Source organism: Fusarium tjaetaba, assembly GCF_013396195.1.
Source record: "Fusarium tjaetaba strain NRRL 66243 chromosome Unknown NRRL66243_c0000086, whole genome shotgun sequence".
In the NCBI taxonomy this organism is placed as follows: Eukaryota; Fungi; Ascomycota; class Sordariomycetes; order Hypocreales; family Nectriaceae; genus Fusarium; species Fusarium tjaetaba.
This window is the reverse complement of record NW_023501282.1, coordinates 180,835-196,886: the sequence shown is the minus strand read 5'-3', so window position 1 is coordinate 196,886 and position 16,052 is coordinate 180,835. Positions and strand designations below refer to the sequence as shown.

Below are 16,052 nucleotides of genomic sequence, written 5' to 3'. Positions count from 1 at the left end.
AGAAGCGACATCTCTTGTGCGCAAATGACCATTTGGTTCTCCTTCACCTTGTATTCATGTCTTCTCTGATAGACTTCGCATCCATGTGAACCATCAACGTCTTTGAGCTGACCTATTCCTCCGAAGCATACTGCCAAAGCTCCTCTCCATTCTTGTTGTTAACAAAGACGATCTTTGCAATCTTAGTGCCGTAGGCGTCAGTGCCATCATCTCCAATTCCGCGTCGGCTCTTGCAGTCCTTGCACTGCTTGAAGTCCAGCTCGTTGTAGGAACCGCAGACGCTGCCGTCGTGAAGTGTTTGGTTGCATTTCCAGTACAGTAGATTGTCGCGGATTTGAGTTGTTGGCTTGGGCTTCTTGATATCGAAAGCGGGTTTGTTTTCATCGCGGCTTTCGTGAGGATCGGGTTCTGTGATATCCATGGCGATGACCGCCTGGGTGGCCACGACGCCTTCCATTTCTGACATGATAAGAGAGACAATGATTATGACCGAAGATGTGTGGGTGTTAAGTGCTTCTCGTCAAAGTTGAGGCACTGCACGCAGTTAAGTTTTTTTTGCAGGAAAGGAGTTGGAACTTTGTTAAAACAAAATAAAAATTTAAGATGCATAATCCATAGGCGCTTCATTCAAAAGGTCTTGTTTGAAACTTAACGCTCATTGTTGCTATTGAGTGCGAATTGTCACCTATTCATCGAGGCTCTGAAGAAATCCGACCGAGCCCATTTTATCTACATCACATGTAACACAACCTCGCATTATACATCAGTACCATTAGGGTCAGACAATATGAGTCAAATCTCGATTGTTGTGTTTGTGAGAGGAACCTATCATCAGCTGAACCTAGCGAGCAGCTAAAATCAGAGATATGAACACTCGTATCACATTATAATAGGTCATCTGGTCTCAAAGTTGTCGGGCAAATCTATTTGCACCATAAAATCAATCTTATCAATTTGTTTACGTACTTAATGCTGCTTAACAACACCTGCAGCATTAGCTTGCGCGGCAATCCTCTTCTTGTACGCCTGGACATCGCCAGGGAACTTCTCGACAGTGCCGCCATCGCAAACCCACAGCGATTTGCACACCGTCTGCAACATTGTGACGTCGTGAGACACCATCAGCACACCACCCTGGAATTCGTTGAGCGCCTCAGCCAGAGCATCCATGGCTTCAATATCAAGATGGTTAGAAGGTTCGTCAAGAACCAAAATGTGGGGGTTCGTAAGAGCCAGGCAAGCAAAAGCAACACGAGACTTTTGACCTCCAGAAAGTAATCCCATCTTCTGTAGGCCCGTTGTGCCAGTGATACCGAATGCACCAAGTCGTCGGCGGTATTCTTCATCTGTTCGTCCCGGATAGTTCTTTGACATAAAACCCACAGCACTGTCGTTGAGGTCGAGGGCATCAACGTGATGCTGAGCGAAAAATCCAATTCGGAGACGAGGGTGTTGCGAGATCAGACCAGACGAAGGATCCAGCTTACCAATGAGCAGCTTCAGGATAGTTGTCTTACCTGCACCGTTGGGGCCGACGATACCAATTCTAGAATCCAGCTGAACATCCAGGTCAACATTGCGGAGCAGGATGTTGTCTTTGTTGTAACCAAAAGTGACCTCAGACATCTGTACAATAGGGGGTGATAGCTTCTCGACCTCGGGGAATGTGAATTTGACGCTGTACTCAGCCTCTGGCGGTTCAAGGACCGGCATCTTCTCGAGCTTCTTGATACGTGACTGGGCTTCTGAAGACTTAGCGGCGTTATACCGGAACTTGTCGATAAATGCCTGCAGATGGGCTCTCTGCACCATCTGGTTCTCGTACTCTCGTTTTGCGACTTTCTTACGCTCCTCACGAGTGGCATAGAAGGTATCGAAGTTGGCTCCACGGTAGTAGTCGAGACGCTGAGAGTGCTGATGAATGATATCGGTGGCGACTTCGTTGAGGAACGCTCTGTCGTGAGAGACCACGAGGACGGTGCTGGGGTATGTTTGAAGGTACTCGGACAAGAATGTAATCGAAGGAACGTCCAACATGTTAGACGGTTCGTCAAGAAGAAGCAAGTCAGGTTCACAGAAAAGCGCTCGGGCAAGGGCCAGACGCATTCTCCAACCACCAGAGAATGTCTTGGTGGCGTGCTGCTGTCGCTCTGCTGAGAAACCGAGACCAGCGAGAATACTAGCAGCTCGTGACTCGGCTTTATCTGACTCCATTTCGGCCAACTTGGACTGAACATCTCCCAACTTGGTATCCTGGGCCTCTCTATCACGATCGATTCTTGCCGCGTCAGCAGATGTGTCGGCCAGGGAAGCGCGTTGCTTCTCCAATTCTGCCAGGCGAGCCGTAATTTGCTATCATCGTTAGTGGGTATTCGGTATGACTGAAAGGCAGACTTACATCTTGCTCCTTCAATAGAACCTTGCGCCAAACATCGGCGTCGAGAACCGCCTGGATGGCTGGGGTGTCGTCACCAGTGATCTTTCTTGTCAGCTATGGTTTTTTTTTTTTTTTTGGTTTTAACAGAGACTTACTTCTTGTTCAACATGCAGAATGGAGATGTGGAGTGGAATTGCAACCTCACGGCGAGACAGAGCTCGAAGCAGTGTCGATTTACCAACACCGTTGTTACCAACCAAACCATAACGGTGGCCATAGGCGAGAGTGAGCGTTGTGTCTGTAAGAATGCGGTTTCCACTGATCGACACATCGATGTTGTCCAATTTGATATCCTTTGACTTGTTTGCGGAGCTGGAGCCCATTTGCAGAGGGTTGACAGCCATATAGAACTCTTCGTATGACTGGGTTGACTCCGGTTGGTCAAGCAGCTTGGATGCCTCATACTCGACAGTCTTGAAGGTCTTCTTCTGCTGCTTGGCAGCAATCTTTCTCTCTGCCTTCTCAAGCTTCTTGCGATCGACCTTGGACTCAACTTTCCTTGCGTTTGCAGACTCCAGGTCCACGCCACCGGTCGCCACAGCTAAGGTGGACGACATGTTGCGCTGCTGACTCACCTGGATAGTCTGGTCTAGGCGCTTGACAGTTGAGGGACCTCGTCTTTGGCCTCCATTGGCCTCCGTGTACTTGTCGACCCATTTCTCGACCAATTGTTTGATCTTCTCCTCCAGCTCAGCGTTAACTTGGCCAGATGCGGACAGTAGGAGCTCGGTGATGGTGGAAGCAGCCTCGTTCAGTGGTGACTCGCCCGATGTATCCTCCTCGTCCAAGTAGGAGGTTGACGCATGGGTCAAGTAGCCCACAGAGTACTCGGAGACTACGGGGTCAATGTGCGGCAGCACAGCTCTGATATCGGCCTCCATGATGCGCTGACTCGACGATGGGATAGCCTGGCTAAAGAACGAAAGACTTGAGGCCTTTATAATCCACTATGCGATGTACAGCTTCAATATGCCCAGCGAGCTGCACAGAGTTGTCAAACTGTGACTGAATGGCTTGACAGTGTCGCTACCTTGGATGCCCCGCCAGAGATGTCGTTGAAAATTGTGGGTGTAGATACTGGATCCGTCACGGAGGTCTGACGTCCGATTGCCGACATCGTCATCTCCAGGGTAGGTAAGTGTGTCTGAAATGGAGGGATAACTACCTAATCCACAAGTTTTGTTAATTGATCATGAATCACTCGAGGAATGCATACTCATCCATAGCTTTGAGTTTGTTCCAAACTGACTCATGATGATGATTCAATTCGGTTATAACCATGGCAAATGTGCTACAACCAACTCAACTCGGCGTCCTGTCAAAGTAGCTGAGTTTGACTTGTAACAACGATTATGATATTGATGAGCACATCAAACCTGTCAAGCCCATTTAGAACTAAAGCTACAACTCTGACACTACTCAATATAACTGAGATAACGAAGAGAATATTTAGATAAAGTCTTAGGTTCTGTAGTTGATAGAAACTTAAAGAAATAAGGTACTCTATCTCTCCACTCAATCAACGAAAAGCTGACAGAATCATAGCGACCTAACCTATAACTAACCACATCCCGTTTGTAAGTGCCCAAGAAGATGGAGATGGAATGGGAGTCATAGCTTTCCCGAACCAGGTCATGTGGATAACAAGAACTTAAGACACGGGAGCTCGAGTATACAAGAAAAGGGTATATCGCCGAAGGAGGCTATATCAAAATGCGAGCAGGGGCATCCATACGAGTGAAAAGTTACCAGTTCGTAAGTACACCTCCAGACTCATTGGACCAGAAAAGAAACATTACCCAGAGAGCTGAACAAAGCCTCACAATAGACCATAGATATTAGACGACAGCTATTCACTCCAAATTTAGCAGGATCATGTTATCAAGCAAAGCCCAACTGGCGGTGAAGGGCCTCTCATTCAAGAATGGGATGTCGAAATACAGGTTTCTCACAAAACCTGTTCATGGGCAAATTAAACAACGGACATGCCTGCATGCTGCAATTAGCATACCCCGTGAACCAATATCGGCGCTGATAAGTTGCGTTTATGCAGAGAGAGACTGCATGCGTAGAGTGACTTGAGCGTTCGCAGTCTATTGAGTTCTCATCCAACCTCTAAGCCAACCTATCAACGACGACAAGACACTACACTCGAGTGAAATCTTGGTTCAGTCTACAAGGCTATCCCAGCGACGACACAATGTGGTTGCTGACTATTGAAACCACCGGCGTTGAATTCAGCAATAACCAGTTGCCACGAATCCTAGCTCTACGCCGGTTTCAGTAATTACAGTTTTCAGCTCCAGGCCCGGAGCACCAATCACAGTGCAGAAAGCCGCTATAGCTCTGTGTATTTATTTTGTTAAGTCATGGAAGTTAAGTGAGGTAAGGTAAGAGGGGTTATCGACGCGACGCGTCAACTTCATCTCATGATGTTTTTCTTCGTTTGCTTGCACAACTCGGCCAATTGAACCTGAAGTGAACCCTGGTATTGAACCCAGATCTAGGTTGTTTATGCTGACCGAGCTCCGATCTTGCGCCTGCATTGTTCTGCACAACACTGCATTGGCGATCAGATGTGATAACCATGTGCATTACTGTACATACACACGGGAGATCGATGCAAGGCCCTTCTGCATGAAAGCTCAAGTTACATACCCAATGCAGAGTCACGCAAAAGACCTAGTTAGCTGTAGATGGAATGTTTACTGAAGAAATCAACTGATTTACTTCTTGACAATATCCTCGTGTCCTCGCTCCACTGATGTTTACCAGGAATTCACATTCCCCACTCACAACAACAATAAACATTAGATAGTAGGGGCTCTGTGAGACCAATAACGTCTTTTTGTCTTACCAGCGGATTGACAACCACCACCAACTTGTCTAGCTTGTCCCTGGCGCCAGCCATCACCCACCAACTCGTAAAGGACATTGCTAAGTTGCTAACTAAAGGATAAACGGCGCTCCGGCAATCGTGGGCGCTTTGAGCCCCTACTACTAGATGGACTTTCGGCGCCGCCGTTTCGTGAGAACATGGCCCATTCAAAATGCTATTACCTCCACTTGGCTCGACGACGGCTTGACCATTGCGCCTTATCAAAACACAGCAAATTGGTTTAAATGCGCAAGAGTCAGCCCCGAGTCGAGAATCTCAGAGGCCGGGACATCGTACGTGTCTAGACATCGCTGTCCCTGATGAAAATGTGCAAGATTGTAATTCATACGTGTGCGATCCCCTTGAGTCCAAGGGTGTCAATTGAATATTCCAAAATATAAGTGTGGCTTATTAGCAAGACTTGCACTAACGTGTTATTCATCAAGCAAGACAACAAATTGACTGTGTCTCAAGACGAGCAATCTTCCGCCGGTATGAGATTGACTCAATAAGACAAAGTCAACTTAGCTCCTTGGGAGTGACAGTGTCCCAGGCGCGCGGGCAGCTGGACGCCTCGTCCGTCATGCGCCTCCTAGGCTCACGTTTGTCGAGAGCCGATATGAGACGATGGCTGAAGCAAATCACCCATTGACTCAAAAGCCATGGCGATCATGATAACTCGGAATTATTTCCCTGTCCTGCGGGGAAAGTCTAGCATTCCAGTATGGAATTGTCCATGTTGCTCGAGAGCCTACTCCGTAGAGAGCCTCAAGATAGGACCCTTGTCCGCCCCCGCGAAGAGAGCCCAGAGTTTGTTTGTCCCTTCTTCAATCTGTGGCTGTCGACAAGCACACTGCGGCTTTTGAGTTTAGGGCTATCGCCAGAAAAAGCAGTTCGTGCATTGCGTCAGCTCTGATCGTGAGCACTAGGCACGTCTGTCTAAAGCCTAGCTGCCGTTTGAGGATGGTTGGTGGAAATTGGACTTGTTGGTGCTCAGAAAATGCATTGTGTCGACTGGCTGAGAGGAACACTTCAAGATGTTCGCAAGTCGGCAGGCGAGTGAAAGCAATGCCGAGTTGACTGGTTCACATGCTTGAGTTGTTGTTCCCTCTTCAGATCCATCCGACTGCATCTGCAGCCAGATGCATGAGAAACCCCAGAGATCAAGGGATATCCTAGTATCAAGAGAACTCTGAAGAAAGTGGGAAGAAGAAACAACTCCGCTTTTCTGGGCAGTCTAGACAGTCTCGTTTCAGGTATAGTTGCGAGAGTTCCTGAGATGGATTCGGCCTCTGGAACAATCCGATGCCAATGGTCAAGGAAACCGGTTCATGAGGATATGGGCTGAGCACATGTTTGTCAGCGTAATATTGGGCCAGGCAAAAGATGGATATCCAGTGGCCACGAGCCAGCCTTATCGAGACAAGCGAGCACCACGAGCAGGGGTACAAGTTAAGTTTCTCTGCATCGTGGGCCATTGCCTCAACACGAGGAGGATCTGCCTGTGGCTTTCTGGGAATTTGGTGTGTGTGCAAATTCGCATCTGGAACATCTGAATGGTGCCCGCCTTGAGGCGAGAGATGCTCCAAGTCCAAGATGCCTCTAGTTCTTGAACTGGGCCCCACTATCAGACACAAGCGCTTCTTCGGATCTTGATCGAAGAGCTCGTCGACCGAAAAACATTCCGATACCCATGACTTTGGGCGACAGTGGAAGCACAATCTCACCAAATCAGGTCAAACGATTCATTCGACCCCTCAGTAAATGCAAGCAAGGGGCGACCAGCTGCTCCGCTTTCTTCAGGCAGAGGACAGAGGCAGCGCGGCAGGTTTATTATGCAGATCATTGGGTTTTGGATGTGGTGTGGTGTGGTGTTGTTGTTTTTCTTGTTGTTGTTTACGTTTATCTATTTATGGTTGGCTGTGGCTAATACGTACAACCTGTGTGGCAGGCCTCATCTTATGACAGTAAGGTATGTACTCCGTACCATTGTTGATTTCAGAGATAGTGTTGTTCTAGATCTGCAAGGGACACTTATTACACGTGTATCTATGGAGTAATTTCTAGAATATTAAAGCAGAATTTTGTATAATAGTTTGGCTTACCTTGGTGATTTATGCCAGTATCTTACTTATCAATAAACTACGTACTACTCCGTAGTTATAATATAAGTGCGAACAGGCTGGGACCAACTTGGAAAGGAACGAAACATTACCTAGCTTCGGCAACATGACAAACAAGGTCCTGTATTGCACAGAATGGGGGGATCTTAGAGAGCCACGAAAGGCAATTGCTATGTCTGGTACTGTTATATCGTGCTTTTCATGTATCATCAGCAAACATTGGTCTTGCAGATGCTAAGAACGGCCCGTGTACCCCGCAGCACTACCCTACCAACTTAGCCATTTTGAACCATGATATTCACTTTCTTACATGCAATGATGGAAGATGATGTGATCATGAAAGTGGTTGAAATGGTAAACCAGCCTTGATTGCATCCATCTGACTTTCTTCTACTCGAACCCTGCGCCACCTTGTCAATGGCAAGGTCCCTGAAGTTGGATCGACAAACTTTTTTTTTTTTTTTGGTTTGCTTGTTCTCTCTGTTCTTCAGGCGTTAACAGTCCTAGGGTACTTGGCGTTGCACATGATAGCCCAGGGCGGCCGCAGACTGATGGACGTGGGACAAAAAAGGCGAGTTGCTCATGCTCACAAGCAGCTTCTCATGTTCGTTTGGCCATCGAAAGACCTGCTGGCCTGCGGTTATTGAAAGGCCGAGCACGCCGTGGGTAATATCAAATGCAGTCCCAAGGAGGAAAGGTGCAGAGGACAAAGCAAGCTGAAAACTGTCACTGACCTGTAATTGATACTAATTGCAGGTAGAGCCGCATCAAGCAAACTGGGAACTTGTTGCAGGCCTTGTCGCGAATTGGCTAGACAAATACGCGTGAAATGGCGAACTGCTCCGGAGGATCATACTGTGGGAAGGCAGTGTGTGTTACTGTCGAATGGCTGGCTGGAGTAGAAGGCTTGTCATTGAAGTACAGACAGCAGCATCAGAAATGCCAGTCAGACAGATCTCAGGCGGTGCAATCATAAGATGCAAGATACAAAGTCAATGGGAACACAACCCCTATTCCTGTGATCGGAAAATGGTATAATAGTACTGTCTGGTTCAGAGGACTTCGATGGACCTATGCTGACATGTCCTCCTCCGTGGGCGTCGCGAATTGATACCCTATTTAGCATCTATTATGCCCAGGGCCCTTTCCATAAGCACCAATCCCTTAAACATCCTAAGGGTTTGTTGATAAACAGGGTCGCTGCCAGGGTCGCGCCTTCAACCCGGGACGGCCCTGTGTGACAATAGTAGGAGCGAGAGAGAGTATTCTACATAGGACCTAGCTGTACACGTTGTATGATGCAGATGGATCGTTGTACCTCATCCCCTAGCTGCTCGACGGCGAGAGGCATACGCGGGAACATCAGTCTTGCAGGTGGACAGCGTCACCAGGGCCCTGTGACAACATGCTGGTGATACCAACCTACAGGTGCGGATAGCCTATGCTGTTATGTGGCAGAGCAGACTTGGGGCCCTTGGCCTGTGTTGACGTTGAGCAAGCAACGGACAGGGCCCGTGTATTATGTTTCTCGGTCTCTGAGTCTACGGCAGGGATCTCGTGCTGCTTTGCTTTGTCCGTTCCGGGGAGTCTCCATCCCGTTGTGACCCCCGTCGTCGTCACCTCCGGGGGCCGGGACGAGACGAAGATAGCGAGCGAGCGATTGAGCTCGAGGATCAAGGGCAGCTCGATGAGATGCCCTTTTGGTGGAGTACCTCGACTTTGATCTTGTACTTAGCGCTGAAGATCGAATAAGCACCTCATTCTTCGTTCAGACCACCCGCTTTGCTGCGAGGCACCATCTGACTTTGATGCAGAAATGCCGCTGTAGGGAGAGCCCGAGATGCAACCCCCGGAGGAAGCCAAGGAATCCCCCAGTGAAGTAACTCCATGTACCAGGGTCAACAGCCACAGGGCGGTCGTGTTGCCCACTCCAGCCGTAAAAAGCATACCAAACTTCATGGGCATCGATCGGATACAACAGGTCGAGACAATCGAAGTTGATATTCCTTGGAATGGTAGGTAAATAACGGGTGGCCAGCTCGTAGGCGCTAGAGAATAAGCGTTGCATCTTTCCAGGGTATCGAGATTTATGTTTGAGGCTTTGAGACGTGATGGACCTCGTGTAGCAGCTAACTACTCGGCTACAGTACTGTAGCTACCTATGTACGCACAATATGACAATTGTAGTGGTTTGTTGATCGAGATGCGCTGTGTCAAACCAATTTCACCAAACTGAAGCCGTCCCCCAAGTTCAGCAAGACTATCATCCACCGGAGGACCCTCATCTTGACCTTAGATCCGATGTACTAATGCTAAGTCAGTGTCTATGATATCAGATTCAGGCCATTGAACCAACTATTGTATGCAAGTCATGTTAATAATGGCTGCCCTCCACTCAAAATAGCAGGTCTAATCTCTCTTGCTGCTCAGCGCTTGAGACGTGCCCCAGCCCAGACCCAATCAATTCCAGGTTTCTCAGGCACTCGCCATTTCTGGGCGCAGCGCCGCAGCGGGCCATCTACAGTCTTGCTTGCACTGGACTGCCAGGGATAAGACACGTTCAGTGGGCTTCCCGGCTTTACAGGAGCCCTGAGGCCCGCAACGGCGCTAGATGCTCAGTGGCTCCGTCCGCTAATAAGAGACAAATGCAGGACTTGGGTGCCCTGGCTTCCCGTGGAGTCGCCGTCTTGATGTGCATCCCTGCAGAGACGATCCGTCCTCACCTAAATCTCACTTGTAATCTCCAGGTTGCAGGTAATGAAAAGCGTACGATTCGAGGGGCTCAGGGCGGCCTTATTTATTTATTTTTTTCGTTTCTTCTCCCGCTGTGATTGCCCGGGCTTCACTTTTGTCGCGCGGCTCAATTCGACATACAGACCTAACTACTACCTAACTTGCTTTGCTGTCAGGGCATCCAGGAGAAAACGCTGCAAAGACAACGCCAAGCTTCTTTTCGACGTAAATTATACTTCCAACTAAATAGTCTCTCCCTTTCCCACTGCACAAATCATTGGATTCGTTCGTTCTATAGGCCTAGGCGGCCCAGGTTCTCCATTTTCCATCTCTCCACTATCACTGGCACCAACACTGAGGTGCACTGTCGCTAAAAGGTAAGGTACCTACCTCCTACCTACCTACAGTAGGTACCTTACTTACGCATCCGCGGCCGCAGCTGCCAGCGGAGTTTTGTTTTCGACGGTCGCTCCCACGACCTGGGCCTAATCAACCTCAAACTCTCAGCTCAGCCCAGAAGTTTCGTCTCTCATATTCCTTTTCCGAGCCCAAGCCCTTTCCCGTCTTTCTTTAAAACCCCCTTCTGGAAGTCAGAAGAGACACAAGCGACCGATTGACGCCGAGGTTCTTCGGGGAGAGAAGGCATCGATTTGCTTGCTGTCTGTCTGTTTGCTTCGCATTGTTTTGTTTGTTCGGCCAGAATCAGGTTTCGCCTAGCTTCTTCCCGACTTCGCATCGTTCTCCCGGGGCTACTCTTCCTTTCTCTCAAAGTCGGGGGGACCTTTGGAGCGCTTGGGTGTGTGGGTTACAACGGCTTCTCCTTAAGCCTTCAGTTTGTCGCCTCCATTGAGATCTCTCAGGTCCATGGCTTGAACGACGATGAGTATCACCTCCGTTTCCAGCACCGCCATCCTCCGCCTCTAGAATGCTAGCCGCTGCAATTCTCTCTCTCGCTTGAGTAGAGCGTCGGTTTCCCTCGCAATGGAAGCTACTATGCAGACCGTTCCAAGTGTAAGTTTGTTGCTAGCTTTGTCCTCCCCGCAAAACCAATCCACAATCACATCGAATCAACCAAGGATCATCACCACCACACCAGCCATCACATGGCGCTGTTATAGACTTTAACCTATGCCCCCCAATTCTGCCCTATCCTACACTTCTCTTGGATCACCTCAAACCCTCTTTCTAAAGTGGCTTACCCACCATCTTTCCTGTTGCAGCAGTAATTGACCGTGTTTATCTATTCAGCTTGTTGGAACCGGCACTGCCATCGCTGCAGCGGCCAGTGGTTTGGTTTTCGGCCAGCCCACCACTGAACTCAACTCTTCCTCTCACTCGACCCGACGTCCTTCTCATTCCAGACGAGTCTCGATAGACCGCGAGCCAAGCAAGCAATCACAATCGCCTGGCAAATTTGCTTCCCCACGGCCCGCTACGAGCAACACCGTTGCCTCTGCTCTCGGCGCCTCGCACTATCACACACTCCCGCGCCCAACTACTGCCTCGAGACCTCCCCTCTCCCGTTACCAGCGACCGCCTATGCCACAAACACAGTCGACTCCCCCTCCTCTGGCCATCAGCAGGAACTCTTCGTTTGTGAGGCAGACCGACTCTCCGGCCATTATCCCCGAGTCTAGAGACTCAATCTCTTCCAATGGATCTTGGATAAGGCGTCTCTCCATTCGCCCACTGTCTCGTCACGAAAGCACAAGGTCCAGTATAGGTCCTGACGCGCCTTCCATCTTTTCCCACGGTTCAGCTGCACCCATCTTGCGCAATCCTACAACAGCAACGCTCCCCCCAAACAAGCTCGTTAAGCGATCTACCTCAACCCGCATCGATCCAGATCCTCTACCGCGACGGCGTGCGAAATCTCACTTACAGATCCTACCTGTTCTTCGCAGACCTGCTACGAGCCATCAGAGGTCTGCAACACTACAACAATTTCGACCCGATTCAGCGTTGAATACACCAACCGATTCGAACAATTTCTCGTTTGACGACCCATCACGACCCCACGAGTTCCTCGCCCCATCCCCGCTTGAGCCCCCCTCCAGATCGACATCTGCAAGGAGCGGATGGAAGTCGTACTTTCACTCTAAAAGATTAAGTATAAGCGGACGCACAGTGTCGGGTAGGTTTGGTGAGCTGAGTCCACATGCTCGAGCAATCTCCTCGAGACGCATCTGCATTGAGAACGACGAGCGCAACAGAGTTCACCTGGTGAAACCAAGAATGGTTTCAGCGGCATCTGCCCCTCGAGGTCTACTGCCAGCTGCACAAATCCAACCAGAAACTTGCACCGATCAATCTCCTGCAGAAGAAAAAACTCCATCTCCTGAGGGAACTCCCTCTAGGACGCCCCGCAAGTCGATCTCAATGCCATTTGCATCTGCAGGAAACTGGGCGGTAAGGACGACAGGGAGCATCCGGCGTGCTAAGCGTGGTGCTGAATCCGGGATCGGGAATAAGCGATATGTGTCGGAACCGCTGACTGGCGCGCAATCTGGCGCTGAACCTCGAACCAATCCGCCGCTGGAATCAACCCTCCGCGCACCATCACCATTATCGGCCCGGCAGGGGTTGTTCCTGGGTTCAGCTGCTACTGTGCAGTTAAAAGGTCGTAAAAGGAATTCATCGTCACCAATCCCCACGGTTCCAAGACTTGGAAACTTCAATGTGGATTCGTCCCGGTTAGGGTCTTCTGCTGGGGTTTCCACTCACCAGGTTCGGCCTAACCAACCCTCCGGAAGTTCTACCAGCTCCACTGCGATGTCACAACTTAGGGCACCGCAGCACGACAGGACCTCCACCATGGAGAGCTCTGAAGGTGACACCCGGGATTGCACATCAGGGGACGACGATGACACGGATTTCAAGAGTGATACCATGTTTGACTCGCTGCGCACTGTTGGCTCCGGTCGTGCCCGTGCTGTTGAGACCCCATTGGAGTCCATGTATGACGAGTCACCACCAAGCACCGCCAGCAATGGTACAAAGACGAAGCGTCTCTCAATCCACGAGATCCTCGGCCGGACATGGGATGAGGATGACAAGATCATGGAGGAGGACGAGAATGTATCCACACCTGTCCGCACAGTCAAGCGATCTGAAGCATCACCACGCTTTAGGCTTGAGTCAAGATTTAACCCATCGCCCTACGATGTCTTAACCACTACGACCAAGGAGTACAGCAGGCTGTCCTTGGACGACGAATTTGACGATGATTGGGCTAGGGATGATGAGTTTCCCTGTAACCCCTTATCACCTCCCTCCAAAGGGAGCTCACTGAATTCCAGAGGAATTAACCCTAATGTTCGCCTCGCCCTCGCCAATATTAGTGGTAATGGCCTTCCTGATACGAACGGTCACGATGCTACTAACGACCGCCCACTTAGCACTCTCTTCGACTGGAGCGAGCCCCCGACACACGACAAATTTGATACTGGACGGAGTTTGCGACCAAAGACTGCTTATGCTAAGGAGATGGACTCTAGAGGTGGTCGCTCCGCCATACGCAAAGGTCCAACCCCAACTCATGTTCGAAGCCAGAGTGTCCCCGTGGTTCATGATGCCCCCGAAGATTCCAAGACTACTGGATCCAAGTATGGCACATGGGGCATGGGCACCAAGACAGTCAGCGAGGACTGGGATGACGATTTCGAATTTGGTGCTGGTCCCGTCGGTAGTAACGACAAGAGTGACAAAATCTTTGCAGTACCAGAATCGATTCGTGCGACACAACCAAGTGTCAAGGCACATTCCGGCCATATTCGAGAATTCTCGCTTCTTGTCAATGATTTAAAACGTCTGTGCCGTCATGGGCGAGATATGGATATGCTTGAAGGATCTCAGAGGCATCTCTGGAAGGAGGCTGACGGTATTATTGCTCTGGCATCCCCCGATGAAGAGTCGTTGGACGAGAACGATGATCAAAAGTCAACTTCATCTATCAACTTCGATGCATTCGATATTGACGAAACGTTCGGAGACGAGGGCTTTGATGCCCATTCTATGAATCGCCTCGATGCCGCCTTTGATGGTCACGAGCCCGCTATGTCCAAAACCACTGTTGTTCGAGAACGTCACTCTCCCCGGCGAAGATCTGTCTTCTCTCCAGAAGACGATATCTTCGGTAATTGGCCTTTGAATGACAACCCACCTTCCAATAGACCCAGTCGCCCTCGAACACCTGAGAACAAGTACAACAAGGCTCATGACGTATCGGGGGTCGTCCGTTCTGTCATCGGGGCTATGCAACATCGTGCTCCCGAGCAAGCACCTGACAACGGTAAGGTCCACTTCGATACAAATAGCCTCAAGGCTCTGGTCAAGAGAGCCGGGGATTTACGAGATACTCTGTCCGACATTGTTCGACAGGCCGATCAGATTACGCACAGTCCAATGAGAACACCCAGGCATGAGCGCCAGCATGACTCGAGCCCTGCCTTTACACGGGTCTTTGACGACCCCGGTTCGAGCCCTCCTAGAAGAGTGACACGAAGCCGCGGAAACAATTCACTTAGGGAAGCCGCATCATCCGAAAACTCGCCATCTTCTGGCCTACCACAACGGATGCAGATGATGACTGTCAGCTGATGAGTCAGCGTCCTGGCGCTCTGTTTACCTGAGCGTGTATAAAACAATGATTACATGAGAATTTATTTGCATAGCGGTGGCCATTCAGACTCGGGTTTATTCACATACTTTCAAGGCTGGGAACTAGTTTCATGGACGATCGGTCTCACACCCCGATATGAGCTCTTCCGACCGACTTGATTCATCTGGATTCTTCTCGCCTATACATATGCTTTCAAGACGAAAATTTGTCCGTGTCCCCGCTTCTCGTGAGCCGCATTGCCCACTGAAGCTAGATCCTAGGCCGGATGGACTCTTGTACGAGGCAGAGCGCACTCGCCATACCATGAGCACAGCTCTTAATGACTTTTTATAAGTAATACGGTAGACGGAACACGAAACGTTGCGGCGCCTATGCCGGTACTCGTTCGCGCGAGTATAGTTTACGAAGTGTCGTTTTTTTTAACGAATTTTCTTGCGTTGTCCCTTTGTGTTTATGAGGAAACGTAATGTTTCGTTTGTTATTCATTTTCTTCTTTCTTTCTGCTGTTCTATTCTTGCGGCCCCGAGGCACGCTGTAATGCTTTGATGATTACTCAAACGAAAAGGAAAAACGAGCAGAGGTGGTGCGAAACAACCTTTCACTCGAGAGAATTTACGTCCCTTCGCTCGAGACAACAGACAGAACAGCTGCTGTCTACAGAAGCTGCCTTTGAAAGGAGGAAATACCAAGCTGGACATACACGGATCAACAGTCATGAGGAAGGCAAAAAGAAGAGAATCACGAAGGGGACGCTGGCCATGGGGCTGTTTGGGATATACAGGTTCGGATAGGAAAAGAGCATACGGAGAAAAGGAGAGACGATTGAGTAAAGGCTACGTGTAGCTGCTTTATTTTTTATTTTTGACGGTTTGGGAGATGTTGCATCGAGGACGGCGTATAGTTTTCCAGCTCCAGCCTGTTGTTATGATGCATTCACGCATGGATAGAGAGGTTATAACGGACATGACGATTTACTGCCTATATTCTGGTAGTCTCAATTTTGGTCAGCCTTGGTCTATGTGATGTTTTGTGTGTGTCAAAGTACCGTGGTGGGTGGCTCAGAAGAACCGTGTTGCAGAATCATGCCACAGGTGATGATACAAGTCGTCGTGAGGGCATGTTCCTTTAGATCAGCCTAAACACAAATTTCTTCTTTTGAGGACATAATGGCATGATAGAATGGAGTCTTCCGGTAGCTGTGACATACGAAAGAATTACAAGTTGAGGTATATAAGCACAAGGTTCAGGAGGCCAGTAAAT

General features: G+C 49.5%; 3 protein-coding genes across 3 annotated transcripts; 1 reads left to right on the top strand and 2 right to left on the bottom strand.

The window, feature by feature from the left end:
* Window positions 1-112: 112 nt before the first annotated feature.
* FTJAE_4460 (uncharacterized protein) lies at window positions 113-457 on the bottom strand (the record flags this gene model as incomplete). The annotated part of the gene is made up of 1 exon (XM_037350867.1): window positions 113-457. The coding sequence occupies one exon, from the start codon at window positions 455-457 to the stop codon at window positions 113-115; it is 345 nt and encodes a 114-aa protein (XP_037208425.1).
* A 509-nt stretch (window positions 458-966) lies between these two features.
* On the bottom strand, window positions 967-3,318 carry FTJAE_4459 (positive effector GCN20; the record flags this gene model as incomplete). Its single annotated transcript, XM_037350865.1, has 3 exons — window positions 967-2,352; window positions 2,399-2,491; window positions 2,533-3,318. 3 exons carry the CDS (start codon window positions 3,316-3,318, stop codon window positions 967-969), a joined length of 2,265 nt encoding a protein of 754 aa, XP_037208424.1.
* Window positions 3,319-11,152: 7,834 nt separating this feature from the next.
* FTJAE_4458 (uncharacterized protein) lies at window positions 11,153-14,770 on the top strand (the record flags this gene model as incomplete). The annotated part of the gene is made up of 2 exons (XM_037350864.1): window positions 11,153-11,182; window positions 11,420-14,770. The coding sequence occupies 2 exons, from the start codon at window positions 11,153-11,155 to the stop codon at window positions 14,768-14,770; spliced, it is 3,381 nt and encodes a 1,126-aa protein (XP_037208423.1).
* Between the last annotated feature and the right edge of the window lie 1,282 nt (window positions 14,771-16,052).